This window comes from Cetorhinus maximus, unplaced genomic scaffold (genome assembly GCF_964194155.1).
Source record: "Cetorhinus maximus unplaced genomic scaffold, sCetMax3.hap1.1 HAP1_SCAFFOLD_2607, whole genome shotgun sequence".
In the NCBI taxonomy this organism is placed as follows: domain Eukaryota; kingdom Metazoa; phylum Chordata; class Chondrichthyes; order Lamniformes; family Cetorhinidae; genus Cetorhinus; species Cetorhinus maximus.
In genome coordinates this window covers 22,230-41,685 of record NW_027598541.1, presented here as the reverse complement: position 1 = coordinate 41,685, position 19,456 = coordinate 22,230, and the positions used below count along the sequence as shown (strand labels likewise).

The following is a 19,456-nucleotide window of genomic DNA, read 5'->3' as shown; positions in this document are numbered from 1 at the left end:
TGGAGTTGCGGGAACAGCTGGACCTGGGAGCAGCCAGAGTTCGGGAGGCAGAGAAACGGGTGGAAGCTGCTCAGGAAACAGTGGCTGATTATCAACAAACCATTAAAAAATACCGAGAACTGACCTCCCATCTCCAGGTAACCAACCCGGCCGCCCACCCCCCAGTAAACAGTTATAGTGTCCCCGCCCCCCCACACAGTAAATGGTCAGTGCCCATCCCCCCCCATTTAACGGCCTGACCCCGTTCCCGTGCTGTGCTCGGCCTGACCCCGCGCTGCCCTCGGCCTGACCCCGCGCTGCCCTCGGCCTGACCCCCGACCCCGCGCTGCCCTCGGCCTGACCCCCGACCCCGCGCTGCCCTCGGCCTGACCCCCGACCCCGCGCTGCCCTCGGCCTGACCCCCGACCCCGCGCTGCCCCCGGCCTGACCCCCGACCCCGCGCTGCCCTCGGCCTGACCCCCGACCCCGCGCTGCCCTCGGCCTGACCCCCGACCCCGCGCTGCCCTCGGCCTGACCCCCGACCCCGCGCTGCCCTCGGCCTGACCCCCGACCCCGCGCTGCCCTCGGCCTGACCCCCGACCCCGCGCTGCCCTCGGCCTGACCCCCGACCCCGCGCTGCCCTCGGCCTGACCCCCGACCCCGCGCTGCCCTCGGCCTGACCCCCGACCCCGCGCTGCCCTCGGCCTGACCCCCGACCCCGCGCTGCCCTCGGCCTGACCCCGCGCTGCCCTCGGCCTGACCCCGCACTGCCCTCGGCCTGACCCCCGACCCTGTGCTCTGATTACAGGATGTGAACCGGGAGCTAATGAGCCAACAGGAGGCGTCGGCAGAGAGAGAGCAACAACCTCCACCTGAAATCATCGACTTCAAAATCAAATTTGCAGAGACAAAGGCTCACGCTAAGGTACAAGCGGTAACTCCAGGCTTTCCTAATGGGGGTGGGGTAGCGGGGAGGAGGGTGACTGAGACATGGAGGTCCCTGACCGGAGTATTGTGTCCAGTTCCGGGCGCCACATTTTAGGAAGTATGTGAAGACATTAGAGAGGGTGCAGAAAAAATTCCCAGCAATAGTTCCAGGGATGAGGAGCTTCAGTTAGGTGGATAGATTAGAGAACTGGGATTGATCTCCTCGGACAAGATTGAGAGGAGGTGAAAGTGAGAAATGGTTTTGAGAAATAAAGAGAAACAGTTTCTAGTGATGTAAGGGTTGATAAGCAGTGGGTGCAAACAGCAAGAGGTTGATAAAGAACCTGAGGTAACACTGTGAGAAGCAGAGGCAAGGCCATTCAGCCCCTTCAGCCTGCCCCACCATCCAACTAGACAATGGCTGGTCTCCAAGCCTATCTGCCCTCACTATTCCTGAGGTGTTGTGATCTAGAACACTCTGCTTGAAAGGGCAATCGAAGCAGATTCAATACTACCCTCCAGAAAAGAACTGGATAAATACTTGAAGGGGAATAATTTTCATGGCTAATGGAGAACAGGTGAGTGAGCTAAATTGGATTTTTATTTATTCCTGGGTTGTGAGCTTCGCTGGCTGGGCCAGCATTTATTGCCCATCCCTAGTTGCCCTTGAGAAGGTGGTGATGAGCTGCCTTCTTGAACCGCTGCAGTCCATGTGGTGTAGGTACACCCACAGTGCTGTTAGGGAGGGAGTTCCAGGATTTTGACCCAGCGACAGTGAAGGAACGGTGATATATTTCCAAGTCAGGATGGTGAGTTACTTGGAGGGGAACTTCCAGGTGGTGGTGTTCCCATCTATCTGCTGCCCTTGTCCTTCTAGATGGTAGTGGTCGTGGGTTTGGAAGGTGCTGTCTAAGGAGCCTTGGTGAATTCCTGCAGTGCATCTTGTAGATGGTACACACACTGCTGTTACTGTGTGTCGGTGGTGGAGAGAGTGAATGTTTGTGGATGTGATGCCAATCAAGCGGCTGCTTTGTCCTGGATGGTGTCCAGCTTCTTGAGTGTTGTGGGAGCTGCACTCATCCAGGCAAGTGGGGAGTATTCCATCACACTCATGACTTGTGCCTTGTAGATGGTGGACAGGCTTTGGGGAGTCAGGAGGTGAGTTACTCATCACAGGATTCCTAGCCTCTGCCCTGCTCTTGTAGCCAGAGTATTTATTTGGCTAGTCCAGTTCAGTTTCTGGTCAATGGTAACCCTCAGGATGTTGAAGGTGGGGGATTCAGTGATGGTGATGCAATTGAACATCAAGGGGCGATGGTTAGATTCTCTCTTGTTGGAGATGGTCATTGCCTGGCACTTGTGTGGCGTGAATGTTACTTGCCACTTGTCAGCCCAAGCCTGGATATTGTCCAGGTCTTGCTGCATTTGGACACGGGGCTGCTTCAGTATCTGAGGAGTCGCGAATGGTGCTGAACATTGTGCAATCATCAGCGAACATCCCCACTTCTGACCCCTCCCCCCTCCCTCCCTCCCTCCCCCCTCCCTCCTCCTCCCCACCCCCTACCCCCTCCTCCCCGCCCCCTCCTCCCCGCCCCCTCCCTCCTCCTCCCCCTCCCTCCTCCTCCCCCTCCCTCCTCCTCCCTGCCCCCTCCCCCTCCCTCCTCCTCCCTGCCCCCTCCCCCTCCCCCTCCCCCTCCCTCTCCCCCTCCCCCTCCCTGTTCACTGTCCTTTCACTTCAACCCTTACCATGGTCACCTTTGCCTGTCTCTCTTTCAGGCCATTGAGATGGAGCTGCGTAAGATGGAAGTACAGCAAGCGAACCGACACGTCTCCTTACTGACCTCGTTCATGCCAGATTCCTTCCTGCGGCACGGGGGAGACCATGACTCTATCCTGGTCCTTCTGCTGATCCCACGCCTCATCTGTAAGGTCAGTCCCGGGACCCAGAGGGGGGTCAGTTGGTAGCACTCTCACTTCTGAAGAGGTTGCTGGGATTGAAGTGATGAGAATGGGGGAGCAGAGGATGTTGAGTAAGAGGATCTCAGAGTCACTGAATTGTTACAGTGCAGAAGAAGGCCATTCGGCCCATCATGTCTGCACCAGCTCTCCAGATCAGCCAATTCACCTAATGCCATTATCCTGCCTTCTCCGCAGAACCTTTTCAAACGCTTCGATTGACCCTGTCTCCCCCACACTCCCAGACAGTGCATTCCAGATCCTAACCACTCGATTGACCCTGTCTCCCCCACACTCCCAGACAGTGCATTCCAGATCCTAACCACTCGATTGACCCTGTCTCCCCCACACTCCCAGACAGTGCATTCCAGATCCTAACCACTCGATTGACCCTGTCTCCCCCACACTCTCAGACAGTGCATTCCAGATCCTAACCACTCGATTGACCCTGTCTCCCCCACACTCTCAGGTAGCACATTCCAGATCCTAACCACTCGATTGATCCTGTCTCCACCACACTCTCAGGTAGCACATTCCAGATCCTAACCACTCGATTGACCCTGTCTCCCCCACACTCTCAGACAGTGCATTCCAGACCCCAACCACTCGATTGACCCTGTCTCCACCACACTCTTAGACAGTGCATTCCAGACCCTAACCACTCGATTGACCCTGTCTCCCCCACACTCTCAGACAGTGCATTCCAGATCCTAACCACTCGATTGACCCTGTCTCCGCCACACTCTCAGACAGTGCGTTCCAGATCCTAACCACTCGATTGACCCTGTCTCCCCCACACTCTCAGACAGTGCATTCCAGATCATAACCACTCGATTCACCCTGACTCCACCACACTCTCAGGGAGCGCACTCTAGATCCTAACCATTTGATTGACCGTGTCTCCCCCACACTCTCAGACAGTGCATTCCAGATCCTAACCACTCGATTGACCCTGTCTCCCCCACACTCTCAGACAGTGCATTCCAGAATTCCAGATCCTAACCACTCGATGTGTGAAATAGTTTTTCCTGATATCACTTTTGAATCTTTTACTAATTAGTTTAATTTTTTCTTTGATTCGGACACAGCATGTCGGCTTCACTGGCTGGGCCAGCATTTACTGTCCATCCCTTTTACGAGCGGGAACAGCTTCTCCCTATCTACTCTGTCCAGCTCCCTCTTGATTTTGAACATCTCTATCAAGTCTTAGCTGCTTTCTCTTCAAGGAGAACAGTCCCAACCTCTTCAATCTATCTTTGTAACTCAAGTTTTGCATCCTTGGAACCATTCTTGTGAATCTTTTCTGCTCTCTCTCCAATGCCTTCACATCCTTCCTAAAGTACGGCCCCAGAACTAGTCACAATACTCCAGATGAGGCAGAACAAGAGTCTTATACAAGTTCAACACAACCTCCCTGCTCTTGTATCTATGCCCCTATTAATAAAGCCCAGGGTACTATATACTTTATTAACTGCTCCCTCCACCTGTCCTGCCACCTTCAATGACTTCTTCCTACATCGCCCAGGTCCCTGTGTTCCTGCATTTATTTTATATTGTTTCTCCTCGTTCTCCTACTAAAATGAAACACTTCATATTTCTCCGCACTAAATTTCATCTGGCACTTGTCTGCCCACTCCACCAATTTGTCTCTGTCCTTGTGAAGTTCCACACTGCCCTCCTCGCAGTTCACAACACTTCCAAGCTTTGTATCATCTGAAAATGTAAAAATTGTGTCCTGTACACCAAGATCGAGATCATTAATATATAACAGGAAAAGCAAGGGGTCAACACTGACCCCGGGAAACTCCACTGCAAACCTTCCTCCAGCCTGAAAAACCTCCGTTAACCGCTACTCTCTGTTTCCTGTCACTCAGCCAGTTTTTGTACCCACGTTGCTACTGTCCCTTTTATTCCATAAGCTATAACTTTTCTCACAAGTCTGTTGTGTGGCTCTGTGTCAAATGCCTTTTCAAAGTCCAGCTGCACCACATCGACAGCATTACCCTCATCGACCCTCTGTTACCTCATTAAAAAATTCCAGCAAGTTCATTAAATGAGATTTTTCCCTGAACAAATCCATCCTGGCTTTCCTTAGCTAACCTGCATTTCTCCATGCGGCTATTAATTTGTCCTAACTTTTTGTTTCCAGAAGTTTCCCCCCCCCCACTCAAGTTAAGCTGACTGGTCTGGAATTGCTGGGCTTATCCTTCCAGCCTTTGTTGAACAAGGGCCTCTGGCACCTCCCCTGAGAATAAGGAAGACTGAAAGATTATGGCCAGTGGCACTGCGATTTTCTCTCACACTTCACTCAGTATCCTTGGATATATCTCATCCGGTCCAGTACCTTGTCCACTAAGTACAGACAGCCTATTAAATACCACCTCCTTATCAAGTTTAAACCTTTCGAGTGCCTAGGCCAGTGCTCTGGGGGTCACAGGTTCAAATCCCACCACAGCAAATGGTGGAATTTCAATTCAATTAATAAAATCTGGGATTGAAAAGCCAGCCTCAGTAATGGTGACCATGAAACTATCTTTGATTGGTCAATTCTTAACTGCCCTTTGAAATGGCCTAAGAAGCCATTCAGTTCAAGGGCTACTAGGGATGGGCAACAAATGCTGGCCTTGCCAGTGACACCCACATTCCACAAACGGATGAAGAAAGAAACTCCAGGGAGCGCTGGATTAGTTTGCCCCACAGTTCCCCTTTGAGGGAATATACCTTGCCTGTGTCCGAACCATTTCCTCTTTGAAGGGAGCCCATTGTTCAGTTTTTCCAGCCATCCTTTGGTTCCAGTCTATCTGGCCCAGCTCAGTTCTTGCCCCATTGAAGTCGGCTCCCTTCCAGTTAATTATTTTTACTCTGAATTGCACATTGCCCTTCCCTATCATCATCCTAAACCTTACAATACATCGATCTCTGTCTCCTAAACATTCCCACATAGACATTTGATCTACTTGGTCCGCCTCATTTCCAGGAACCAGGTCCAACAGTGCGTCTTTTCTTGTTGGATTGGATACTTACTGCTGTAGAAAATTCTCCTCAACACAATCTAGGAACTTTTCCCCCTCTCTGCCCTTTACACTACCACTGTCCCAGTCTACATTCAGGTAACTCGGTCTCTATTTTTAGTGATAGGCTGTCCACCAATATTCATTACAAGCCCACCAACTCCTACAGTCCTGTAAGGAGTCCATCCCATTCACTCAGTTCCTTCGTCTCCATTGCATCTGTTCCGATGATGCCACTTTCCAAAACAGCGCTCTGACATGTCTTCCTCCTTCCTTAACCGAGGGTTTCCACCCACGGTGGTTGACAGGGCCCTCAGCCATGTCCGGCCCATCTCCCACTCTTCTGCCCTCACACCCTCCTCTCCCTCACAGAACCATGATAGGGTCCCCCTTTTCCTTGTTTTCACCCCACCAGCCTCCGCATTCAAGGATCATCCTCTGTCATTTCTGCCAACCCCTGCACGATGCCACCACCAAACACATCATCTCCTCACCACCTCCCCCCCATCAGCATTCCACAGGGACCGTTCCCTCTGGGACACCCTGGTCCACTCCTCCATCACCCCCTATACCTCATCCCCCTCCATGCAACCGCAGAAGGTGCAATACCTGCCCCTTTACCTAACCTAACCCAGACCCTATCACAGAGCAATGCTGAATGAGAGAGAGCAGCCAGCCTATCACAGAGCAATGCTGAATGAGAGAGAGCAGCCAGCCTATCACAGAGCAATGCTGAATGAGAGTGAGCAGCCAGCCTATCACAGAGCAATGCTGAATGAGAGAGAGCAGCCAGCCTATCACAGAGCAATGCTGACTATTCCCTCCTCCTTTTACAGGCTGAGTTGATCAGTAAACATGCTCAGGAGAAGTTTGAGCTGAATGAGGATTACAGCGAGCGCCAAGGCCTCAGAGGGGCAGTGGGTGAACAGATGAGCTTTGGTGCCGGCCTGGTATATTCACTCTCCCTGTTACAGGCCACTCTCCACAAATATGAACAGTGAGTACCCAGGACACAGAAGGGTTACGGTGGAGGCTGAGGTGCCGGGAGCTGGTTCATATGGTGATTAGAAATACTGTGGCTACAAGAGCAGATCAGGGGCTGGGAACCCTGCAGCGAGTAACTCACCTCCTGACTCCCCAAAGCCTGTCAGGGCACAAGTCAGGAGTGTGATGGAATACTCCCCACTTGCCTGGATGGGCGCAGCTCCCACAACACTCAAAGTTTGATACCATCGCTCCCCATCCACCACATTACACGTTCACTCCCTCCACTTCCAATGCACAGTGAGCTGTGACCAGAGGTGCAGTCATTGGGAACAAGGGTGCATTGGGGACAGGAATCGAATAGAGTGGGTGTGGTCAGGGTGGGGGGTATAGTGAGAGGGGCGGGAGGCTCAACTGGGCAGTGGCCAGGGTCAAGGGCGCGGTGGGCAAGCGGGGGCTTGGGGGCATGTATTGACTGGCGTTAGTGGTTGAGGGTGCAGTTGCGTGGGGTCAGGCTTGCAGGGGGCGGGTTCAAGGACACAGTGGTGGGATCTGAAGCTGAGTGGTGTATTCGGCCTGTGGTACAGTGAGGGAGGTTGGGAGAACAGGATGTAAACAATGTGTTTGGGGGCATGTTGAACGTTAGGTCTTAAGAAATAGGAACAGGAACAGGCCATTCGGCCCCTCGAACCTGCTCCACCATTCTCGATAAGATCATGGCTGATCTGATTGTGGTCTCAACTCCACTTTCCAGTCTGCCCCCTGTAACCCTCGACTCCCTTGTCAATCAGAAATCAGTCTAACTCAGCCTTGAATATATTCAATGAGCCAGCCTCCCCTGCTCTCTGGGGAAGAGAATCCCACAGACTGACAACCCTGAGAGATGAAATTCCTCCTCATCTCCAGCTTCAATGGGGAGAGTCCTTATTTTGAACCTGTTCCCCCTCGTTCTAGTTTCTCCCACATGGGGAAACATTCTCTCCACATCCACCCTGTCAAACCCGCTCAGGATCTGATATGTTTCAAGAAGATCACCTCTCATTCTTCTACATTCCACTGGGTACAGGCCCAGCCTGTCCAACCTTTCATCATCAGCCAAACCCCCTTCATCCCAGGAATCAGTCAAGTGAATCTTCACTGAACTGTTTCCAGTTCAAGTCTATCTCTCCCTAAGTAAGGAGACCAACACTGTCCACAGTACTCCAGGAGTGGACTCACCAAGACCCTGGGCAGTAATTGCAAAACTTCCCCACTTTTATCCTCAATTCCCCTCGCATTAAACACCAACATTCCATTCTCTCGTAGACGTCTACAGCGCAGAAAGAGGCCATTCAGCCCATCATGCCTGTGCCAGTCAACAAAGGTCTGACTACACTCATCCCATTTTCCAACGCTTGGCCCATAGCCCAGGAGGCTGTGGCAATGCAATTTCCATCGCCTCCTAATTTACCTTCCTAATCACTTGCTGTACCTGCATACTATTCTTTGTGCTTCATGCACCAGGACCCAGATCCCCCTGACCTGCAGCATTCTGCAGTCTCACTCCATTTAAATAATAATCTGCTTAGTTATTTTTCCTGCTGAAGTGGACAACCTCAGATTTTTCCACATTGTATTCCATCTGTCAAATTTAGAAAAGAAGATAATGGGAGCTTGTCAGAAAGGCAGAGCGATAATCACGGGGGATTTTAATGAACACATAGACTGGAAAAATCAGATGGGCAAAGGTAGCCTAGATGAGGAGTTCATAGAATGTTTTCAGGATAGTTTCTTAGAACAGTATGTTCTGGAGCCAACCAGAGAGCAGGCATGGTATTGTGCAATGAGATAGGATTAATTCATGATTAATTAGCTAGGTGCTCCTAGGTAGCAGTGATCATAATATGATTGAATTTTACTTTCAGTTTGGGAGAGAGAAGAGTGGGTCCAAGACTAGTTTTTAAACTTAAATAAAGGCAATTATGAAAGCAGAGCAAGCTAAAACAAACTGGCAAACTGGGTTTAGGGGTTGGCCAATAGAAATGCAGTGGCAGAGATTTCAAGAAATCTTTCAGAACACACAGAATAAATACTTCCAATGAGAAAAATGCCAAGGGGAGGGCCCAACATCTGTGGTTAACTGAAAAAGTTAAAATCAGTATCAAACTTAAAGAAAAAGCATATAATTACACACAGGCAAATTGCAGGTCAGAAGATTGGAAAGAATATAAAGAACAGCAAAGAATGATAAAAATATTAATAAGGAGGGAAAAGTTAGAGTATGAGAGAAAACTAGCTAGTAATATAAAGATGGATAGTGAGAGTTTCTATAGATATTTAAATAAGAAAAGTGTTAACAAAGTGAGTGTTGGTCCTATAGAGAGTGCATGTGGGAAATTGGTCATGGAAAGTAGGGAGATAGTGGATGAATTAAACAGGTAATTTGCTTCGGTCTTCACTGTAGTGGACACAATATCCTGGAAATAGCTGTAAATCAGGAAATGGAAGGGAGGGAGGAATTTGGGAAAATTACAATCTCCAGGAAGTGGTATTAAGAAATTGTTGGGGCTGTGGGCTGACAAATCCCCAGGTCCGGATGGATTTCACCCTAAGGTCTTGAAAGGAAGTGGCTAGTGAGATAGTTGATGCACTGGTTTTAATTTTCCCAAATCCCCTAGATTTGGGGAAGGTTCTGTTAGATTGGAGAATAGCAAATGTAACTCCGTTATTGAGAAAGGGAGGGAGACAGAAAACAGGAAGCTACAGGCCAGTTAGCTTAACGTCTGTCATAGGGAAATTGTTAGAAGTTTTTCTTAAAGGTGTTCAAGGCAATCAGGCAGAGTCCACATGTCTTTGTAAAAGGGAAATCATGTTTAACCGATTTATTGGAGTTCTTTGAGGAAGTAACATGTGCTGTGGATAAAGGGGAACCGGTGGGATGTTCTGTACTTAGATTTCCAGAGGCATTTGATAAAGTGCCAGATCAAAGGTTATTGCAGAAAATAAGAGCTCGTGGTATTGGGGGTAACATATTGACATGGATAGAAGATTGGTTAGCTAACAGGAAGCAGAGAGTTGGCATAAATGGGTCTTTTTCAGGCTGGCAGGATGTGACGAGTGGTGTGTCACAGGGATCAGTGCTGGGACTTCAACTGTTTACAATTTATATAAATGACTTGGATGAAGGGATTGAAGGAATGGTGGCTAAATTCACTGACGACACAATGATAGGTAGGAAAGTAAATTGTGAAGAGGATGTAAGGAGGCTGCAAAGGGATATGGATAGGTTAAGTGAGTGGACCAAGATCTGGCAAATGGAATATAATGTGGGCAAATGTGAAATTGTTCGTTTTGGCAGGAAGAATAAAAAAAGCTTATTATCTAACCGGTGAGAGATTGCAGAGCTCAGATTCAGAGGGATCTGGGTGTCCTAGTGCATGAATCACAAAAGGTTAGTTTGCAGGTACAGCAGGTAATTAGGAAAGCGAATAGAATGTTATCATTTATTGTGAGGGGAATTGAATATAAAAGTAGGGAGGTTATGCTTCAGTTATACAGAGCACTAGTGAGACCACATCTGGAGTATTGTGTACAGTATTGGTCACCTTATTTAAGGAAGGATGTAAATGCGTTAGAAGCAGTTCAGAGAAGGTTTCCCAGACTAATACCCGGGGGGGTTGTCTTATGAGGAAAGGTTGGACAGGTTAGGCTTGTATCCACAGGAGTTTAGAAGAGTAAGAGGCGATTTGATTGAAACATATAAGACCCTGAGGGGACTGGACAGAGTGGATGTGGAGAGGATGTTTCCTCTTGTGGGAGAATCTAGAACTAGGAATCACTGTTTAAAAATAAAGGGTCACCCATTTAAAACAGATGAGTTTTTTTCGCTCAGAGGGTGGTGAGTCTTTGGAACTCTCTTCCTCAAACAGGGCTGGAAGCAGAGTCTGAATATTTCGAAGGCAGAGGTGGAGAGATTCTTGATTAACGAGGGGGCGAAGGGTTATCGGGGGCGAAGGGTTATCGGGGGCGACGGGTTATCGGGGGTGGGCGGGAATGTGGGGTTGAGGTTACATTCAGATCAGCCATGATTTTATTGAATGGCGGAGCAGGTTCGAGGGGCTGAGTGACCGACTCCTGCTCCTACTGCATATGTTTTGCCCACTGAATTAACCTATGCACATCCCTTCGCAGAATCGCTGTATCCTCCTAACAACTTGCTTTCGACCTATCTTTGTGTCATCTTCAAATTTGGCGACAATACAGTTGGTCCCTTCCAAATCAGGAGTGTAGATTGTAAATAGTTGAGGGCCCAGCACTGATCCCTGTGGCATTGCAGTTTGCCAACCTGAAGGTGATGCATTTATCCTGACCCTCTGTTTCCTGTTAGCTAGCCAATCTTCTATACATGCTAATATATCACTCCCAGCACCATCAGCTCTTATATTGTGCTGGAACCTTTTTATGCAACTTTATCGAATGTCTTTGGAAATGCTACTACACGACATCTACAGGTTCCCCTTTATCCACGTCGCTTGTTACATCCTCAAAGAACTCTAACAAATTTGTCAAACACGATTTCCCTTTCACAAAACCCTGTTGACTCTGCCTGATTGCGTTATAATTTTCTAAATGTCCTGCTACTCCCTCCTTATTAATGGATCCTAGCATTTTTCCAATGACAGGCGTTAGCCTATATGGCCTGTAGTTTCCTCTTTTCTGTCTCCCTCCTTTCTGAACAGTGGTGTTACATTAGCTATTTTCCAATCCGCTGGAATCTTTCCAGAAACTAGGGAATTTCTGAAGAATGTTGCTTTGAGACCAGTAGCAGAGAGATATTTTAGATACTGTGTAAACCTTGCTGACTGCCACTTGTTCTCCAGGGCGCTGGGACAATGCAATGTGGATGTTTATAAGAAGATTGGAGGCCTTTACCCTGAGATGAGTGTCCATGAAAGATCACTGGATTCCCTCATCGAACTCCTGCACAAAGACCAATTAGATGAGACTGTCAATGTGGAGCCCCTCACCAAGGCTATCAAATACTATCAGGTACCATAGCAACAGAGAGATCGCACACTGGGGCCAGAGACACTCAGATCCCAGTTTAGAGTCATTGACTGACCCCTGGCCGCAGCCGCTGGCTGACCTCGGGCCACGGTCAGCTGGTTGTTATGGTTAGTCTATGTTAGTTATCCCTGGTTATTGATCCGATAGTTATGTCAACAGTTCGGTTGTTCATATCCACCATCAGTGGATTATCTGTTTATTGAGCTGGGATTTACTGTCAGTGGATTATCTGGTTATTGAGCTGGGAGTTACTGACAGTGGATTATTCCTGTTTATTGAGCTGGGAGTTACTGACAGTGGATTATTCCTGTTTATTGAGCTGGGAGTTACTGACAGTGGATTATCTGGTTATTGAGCTGGGAGTTACTGACAGTAGATTATCTGTTTATTGAGCTGGGAGTTACTGACAGTGGATTATCTGTTTATTGAGCTGGGAGTTACTGACAGTGGATTATTCCTGTTTATTGAGCTGGGAGTTACTGACAGTGGATTATCTGGTTATTGAGCTGGGAGTTACTGACAGTAGATTATCTGTTTATTGAGCTGGGAGTTACTGACAGTGGATTATCTGTTTATTGAGCTGGGAGTTACTGACAGTGGATTATCTGGTTATTGAGCTGGGAGTTACTGACAGTGGATTATCTGTTTATTGAGCTGGGAGTTACTGACAGTGGATTATCTGTTTATTGAGCTGGGAGTTACTGACAGTGGATTATCTGGTTATTGAGCTGGGAGTTACTGACAGTGGATTATCTGGTTATTGAGCTGGGAGTTACTGACAGTGGATTATCTGTTTATTGAGCTGGGAGTTACTGACAGTGGATTATCTGGTTATTGAGCTGGGAGTTACTGACAGTGGATTATCTGTTTATTGAGCTGGGAGTTACTGACAGTGGATTATCTGGTTATTGAGCTGGGAGTTACTGACAGTGGATTATCTGGTTATTGAGCTGGGAGTTACTGACAGTGGATTATCTGTTTATTGAGCTGGGAGTTACTGACAGTGGATTATCTGGTTATTGAGCTGGGAGTTACTGACAGTGGATTATCTGGTTATTGAGCTGGGAGTTACTGACAGTGGATTATCTGGTTATTGAGCTGGGAGTTACTGACAGTGGATTATCTGGTTATTGAGCTGGGAGTTACTGACAGTAGATTATCTGTTTATTGAGCTGGGAGTTACTGACAGTGGATTATCTGTTTATTGAGCTGGGAGTTACTGACAGTGGATTATCTGTTTATTGAGCTGGGAGTTACTGACAGTGGATTATCTGTTTATTGAGCTGGGAGTTACTGACAGTGGATTATCTGTTTATTGAGCTGGGAGTTACTGACAGTGGATTATCTGTTTATTGAGCTGGGAGTTAGTGTCAGTGGATTATCTGTTTATTGAGCTGGGAGTTACTGACAGTGGATTATCTGTTTATTGAGCTGGGAGTTACTGACAGTGGATTATCTGTTTACTGAGCTGGGAGTTACTGACAGTGGATTATCTGGTTATTGAGCTGGGAGTTACTGTCAGTGAGTTAACTCTGTTTATTGAGCTGGGAGTTACTGACAGTGGATTATCTGGTTATTGAGCTGGGAGTTACTGACAGTGGATTATCTGGTTATTGAGCTGGGAGTTACTGACAGTGGATTATCTGTTTATTGAGCTGGGAGTTACTGACAGTGGATTATCTGGTTATTGAGCTGGGAGTTACTGACAGTGGATTATCTGGTTATTGAGCTGGGAGTTAGTGTCAGTGGATTATCTGTTTATTGAGCTGGGAGTTACTGACAGTAGATTATCTGCTTATTGAGCTGGGAGTTACTGACAGTGGATTATCTGTTTATTGAGCTGGGAGTTACTGACAGTGGATTATCTGTTCATTGAACTGGGAGTTACTGACAGTGAGTTTACTCTGTTTATTGAACTGGGAGTTACTGACAGTGGATTATCTGGTTATTGAGCTGGGAGTTACTGACAGTGGATTATCTGTTTATTGAGCTGGGAGTTACTGACAGTGGATTATCTGGTTATTGAGCTGGGAGTTACTGACAGTGGATTATCTGGTTATTGAGCTGGGAGTTAGTGTCAGTGGATTATCTGTTTATTGAGCTGGGAGTTACTGACAGTAGATTATCTGGTTATTGAGCTGGGAGTTACTGACAGTGGATTATCTGTTTATTGAGCTGGGAGTTACTGACAGTGGATTATCTGTTCATTGAACTGGGAGTTACTGACAGTGAGTTTACTCTGTTTATTGAGCTGGGAGTTACTGACAGTGGATTATCTGTTTATTGAGCTGGGAGTTACTGACAGTGAATTATCTGTTTATTGAGCTGGGAGTTACTGACAGTGAGTTTACTCTGTTTATTGAGCTGGGAGTTACTGACAGTGGATTATCTGGTTATTGAGCTGGGAGTTACTGACAGTGGATTATCTGTTTATTGAGCTGGGAGTTACTGACAGTGGATTATCTGGTTATTGAGCTGGGAGTTACTGACAGTGGATTATCTGGTTATTGAGCTGGGAGTTACTGACAGTGGATTATCTGTTTATTGAGCTGGGAGTTACTGACAGTGGATTATCTGGTTATTGAGCTGGGAGTTAGTGTCAGTGGATTATCTGTTTATTGAGCTGGGAGTTAGTGTCAGTGGATTATCTGTTTATTGAGCTGGGAGTTACTGACAGTGGATTATCTGGTTATTGAGCTGGGAGTTACTGACAGTGGATTATCTGGTTATTGAGCTGGGAGTTACTGACAGTGGATTATCTGTTTATTGAGCTGGGAGTTACTGACAGTGGATTATCTGTTTATTGAGCTGGGAGTTACTGACAGTGGATTATCTGGTTATTGAGCTGGGAGTTACTGACAGTGGATTATCTGGTTATTGAGCTGGGAGTTACTGACAGTGGATTATCTGTTTATTGAGCTGGGAGTTACTGACAGTGGATTATCTGGTTATTGAGCTGGGAGTTACTGACAGTGGATTATCTGTTTATTGAGCTGGGAGTTACTGACAGTGGATTATCTGGTTATTGAGCTGGGAGTTACTGACAGTGGATTATCTGGTTATTGAGCTGGGAGTTACTGACAGTGGATTATCTGTTTATTGAGCTGGGAGTTACTGACAGTGGATTATCTGGTTATTGAGCTGGGAGTTACTGACAGTGGATTATCTGGTTATTGAGCTGGGAGTTACTGACAGTGGATTATCTGGTTATTGAGCTGGGAGTTACTGACAGTGGATTATCTGGTTATTGAGCTGGGAGTTAATGTCAGTGGGTTATTGCTGGTTTGGTTTCGAGCTGTATGAAAGGAAAATACTGTTAGCGTCCAAAATAAAAACACGAAAATGCTGGAAATGTTCAGGTTAAGCAGCATCATTGGAGAGAGAAACAGCATTAATGTTTCAGGTTGATATTTCATCACTTGAAATATCCATGGTTTTGTCAGTGGATTATCACTGGTTATAGAGGAATAACCCATTGATTGTATCCAAAGATAACTCAGTAACAGTAACCAGGGATAACCCACTCAGATTCGCTCTCAGTTCAGTAACGCAGGATGATTAAGTGACTGTAACCACTGATAACCCATTGACCGTAACCAGTGCTAACAAACTGACTGCAGTGAAGGGTAAGTCGCTGACAGTAACCAGCAATACCCCAGTAACTGTAACCAGCAATACCCCAGTAACTGTAACCAGCAATACCCCCAGTGACTCTAACCAGCAATACCCCCAGTGACTGTAACCAGCAATACCCCAGTAACTGTAACCAGCAATACCCCAGTAACTGTAACCAGCAATACCCCAGTAACTGTAACCAGCAATACCCCAGTAACTGTAACCAGCAATACCCCAGTAACTGTAACCAGCAATACCCCAGTAACTGTAACCAGCAATACCCCAGTAACTGTAACCAGCAATACCCCAGTAACTGTAACCAGCAATACCCCCAGTGACTGTAACCAGCAATACCCCCAGTGACTGTAACCAGCAATACCCCAGTAACTGTAACCAGCAATACCCCAGTAACTGTAACCAGCAATACCCCAGTAACTGTAACCAGCAATACCCCAGTAACTGTAACCAGCAATACCCCAGTAACTGTAACCAGCAATACCCCAGTAACTGTAACCAGCAATACCCCAGTGACTGTAACCAGCAATACCCCAGTAACTGTAACCAGCAATACCCCAGTAACTGTAACCAGCAATACCCCCAGTGACTGTAACCAGCAATACCCCAGTGACTGTAACCAAGTATAAGCCACTGACTGTAACCAGCAATACCCCCAGTGACTGTAACCAGTGATACTCCAGTGACTGTAACCAGTGATACTCCAGTGACTGTAACCAGTGATACTCCAGTGACTGTAACCAGCAATACCCCCAGTGACTGTAACCAAGTATAAGCCACTGACTGTAACCAGCAATACCCCCAGTGACTGTAACCAGCAATACCCCCAGTGACTGTAACCAGTGATACTCCAGTGACTGTAACCAGTGATACTCCAGTGACTGTAACCAGTGATACTCCAGTGACTGTAACCAGCAATACCCCCAGTGACTGTAACCAAGTATAAGCCACTGACTGTAACCAGCAATACCCCCAGTGACTGTAACCAGTGATACTCCAGTGACTGTAACCAGTGATACTCCAGTGACTGTAACCAGTGATACTCCAGTGACTGTAACCAGCAATACCCCCAGTGACTGTAACCAAGTATAAGCCACTGACTGTAACCAGCAATACCCCCAGTGACCATAACCGGCGATACCCCCAGTGACTGTAACAAGCGATGCCCCGGTGACTGTAACAAGCGATACCCCCAGTGACTGTAACAAGCGATGCCCCGGTGACTGTAACAAGCGATGCCCCGGTAACTGTAACAAGCGATACCCCCAGTGACTGTAACAAGCGATGCCCCGGTGACTGTAACAAGCGATGCCCCGGTGACTGTAACAAGCGATGCCCCGGTGACTGTAACAAGCGATGCCCCGGTGACTGTAACAAGCGATGCCCCGGTGACTGTAACAAGCGATGCCCCGGTGACTGTAACAAGCGATGCCCCGGTGACTGTAACAAGCGATGCCCCGGTGACTGTAACAAGCGATACCCCCAGTGACTGTAACAAGCGATACCCCCAATGACTGTAACAAGCGATACCCCCAGTGACTGTAACAAGCGATGCCCCCAGTGACTGTAACAAGCGATGCCCCGGTGACTGTAACAAGCGATGCCCCGGTGACTGTAACAAGCGATGCCCCGGTGACTGTAACAAGCGATACCCCCAGTGACTGTAACAAGCGATGCCCCCAGTGACTGTAACAAGCGATGCCCCCAGTGACTGTAACAAGCGATGCCCCCAGTGACTGTAACAAGCGATGCCCCCAGTGACTGTAACAAGCGATGCCCCCAGTGACTGTAACAAGCGATACCCCCAGTGACTGTAACAAGCGATACCCAGAGTGACTGTAACAAGCGATACCCCCAGTGACTGTAACAAGCGATACCCCCAGTGACTGTAACAAGCGATACCCCCAGTGACTGTAACAAGCGATACCCCCAGTGACTGTAACAAGCGATACCCCCAGTGACTGTAACAAGCGATACCCCCAGTGACTGTAACAAGCGATACCCCCAGTGACTGTAACAAGCGATACCCCCAGTGACTGTAACAAGCGATACCCCCAATGACTGTAACAAGCGATACCCCCAATGACTGTAACAAGCGATACCCCCAGTGACTGTAACAAGCGATACCCCCAGTGACTGTAACCAGGGATACCCCCAGTGACTGTAACAAGCGATACCCCCAGTGACTGTAACCAGCGATACCCCAATGACTGTAACAAGCGATACCCCCAGTGACTGTAACCAGGGATAAGCCACTGGCTGTAACAAGGGGTGTTGATGCTGGGCAAAGACGAAGGTCTGGGGGCTGAGGGCACTGACCAGAGGGTGAGGGGATTAGTGGGGGAGAGGCTGGAGTCTGCCATTGGAGCTATGTCCAGTGCCTGGAGTTTGAGCCGGGATCCTGGTTTTCATTCTGTAATCGACTGAGATGGATTTTGATAAGGGGCCACTATCACTGACCACCCCCCGCCCCGAGTTGTTTTGGATTGACTTGTTGTTCTGTGTGTAACGTTTGGTTTAAACCAGTTCTCTGGTGTCTCCTCAGCATCTCTACACCATTCACCTGCTGGAACAAAGTGAGGATTGTACTGTGCAGCTGGCTGACCACATCAAGGTAAGTGTGTCACCCAGTCACTGTCCCTCTCAGTAACTGTACTGAACTGAGGCAGATCGAGAATCTCAGCACTGTGAATGGACTCCACTTCGTACTGGGATTGCATACGAATTAGGAAGAGGAGGAGGCCATTCGGCCCCTCGAGCCTGTTCCACCATTCGATAAGATCATGGCTGATCTGGTTGTGGTCTCAACTCCACTTTCCAGTCTGCCCCCTATAACCCTCGACTCCCTTGTCAATCAGAAATCAGTCTAACTCAGCCTTGAATATATTCAATGAGCCAGCCTCCCCTGCTCTCTGGGGAAGAGAATCCCACAGACTGACAACCCTGAGAGATGAAATTCCTCCTCATCTCCAGCTTCAATGGGGAGAGTCCTTATTTTGAACCTGTTCCCCCTCGTTCTAGTTTCTCCCCAGTAGTAGAAACATTCTCTCCACATCCACCCTGTCAAACCCGCTCAGGATCTGATATGTTTCAAGAAGATCACCTCTCATTCTTCTAAATTCCAGTGAATTTAGGGTCAACCTGCTCACCCTTTCCTAAGACAATCCTTTCGCCCAGAAATCAGTGGAGTGAACTTTCTCCGAACTGCTTCCAATTCAACTCCATCCCTCCTTAAATAAGGAGACCAAAACTGTCCACAGTATTCCAGATGCAGCCTCACCAATACCCTGACCAGTTGTAGCAAGACCGTGGGGAGGCGATGGCGTAGTGGTATTGTCACTAGTAATCCAGTGCCCCAGAGTAATACTCCGGGGACCCGGGTTCAAATCACAATCGACTAACAAATCTCAAATTAAAATCCTAATGGTGACCGTGAAACCATTGTCGATTGTTGTAAAAACCCATCTGGTTCACTAATGCCCTTTAGGGAAGGAAATCTGCCATCCTTACCTGGTCTGGCCTACATGTGACTCCAGACCCACAGCAATGTTAAATCTTAAATGTCTGAAATGGTCGAGCAAGCCACTGTCCTCAAGGGGCAATTAGGGATGGGCAATAAATGCTGGCCTAGCCAGCGATTCCACATCCCGGGAATGAATAAAAAAAACTTCCCTACGTTTATATTCTAACCCCACTTGCGATAAATGCCAACCTGACATTTATGGACCAGGACACCCGGATCCCTCTGTAGCTCAGAGTTCTGCAATTTCTCCCCATTTCAGTAATATGCTGCTTTTCTATTCTTCCTGTCAAAGTGGACACCCTCAAGGCTTCCCACATTATACTCCATCTGGCAAAGTTGTGCCCACTCACTTAACCTGTCTATATTTATTTGTATATTCACAACTTGCTTTCCGAACTAT

The 19,456-nt window shown here is 47.9% G+C and overlaps 1 protein-coding gene across 1 annotated transcript in view; it reads left to right on the top strand.

Annotated features, from left to right (window-relative positions):
• Window positions 1-5: 5 nt before the first annotated feature.
• Window positions 6-19,456, top strand: part of dctn1a (dynactin 1a) — a gene marked incomplete at its 5' end in the record, with an annotated part of 35,631 nt that continues 16,180 nt past the window's right edge. Inside the window, 6 exons of the mRNA XM_078537579.1 lie at window positions 6-137; window positions 788-904; window positions 2,683-2,835; window positions 6,710-6,870; window positions 11,717-11,885; window positions 18,079-18,147. Of these exons, the coding sequence (XP_078393705.1) occupies window positions 6-137; window positions 788-904; window positions 2,683-2,835; window positions 6,710-6,870; window positions 11,717-11,885; window positions 18,079-18,147 (801 nt within the window). The remainder of the gene's footprint in view (window positions 138-787; window positions 905-2,682; window positions 2,836-6,709; window positions 6,871-11,716; window positions 11,886-18,078; window positions 18,148-19,456) is intronic.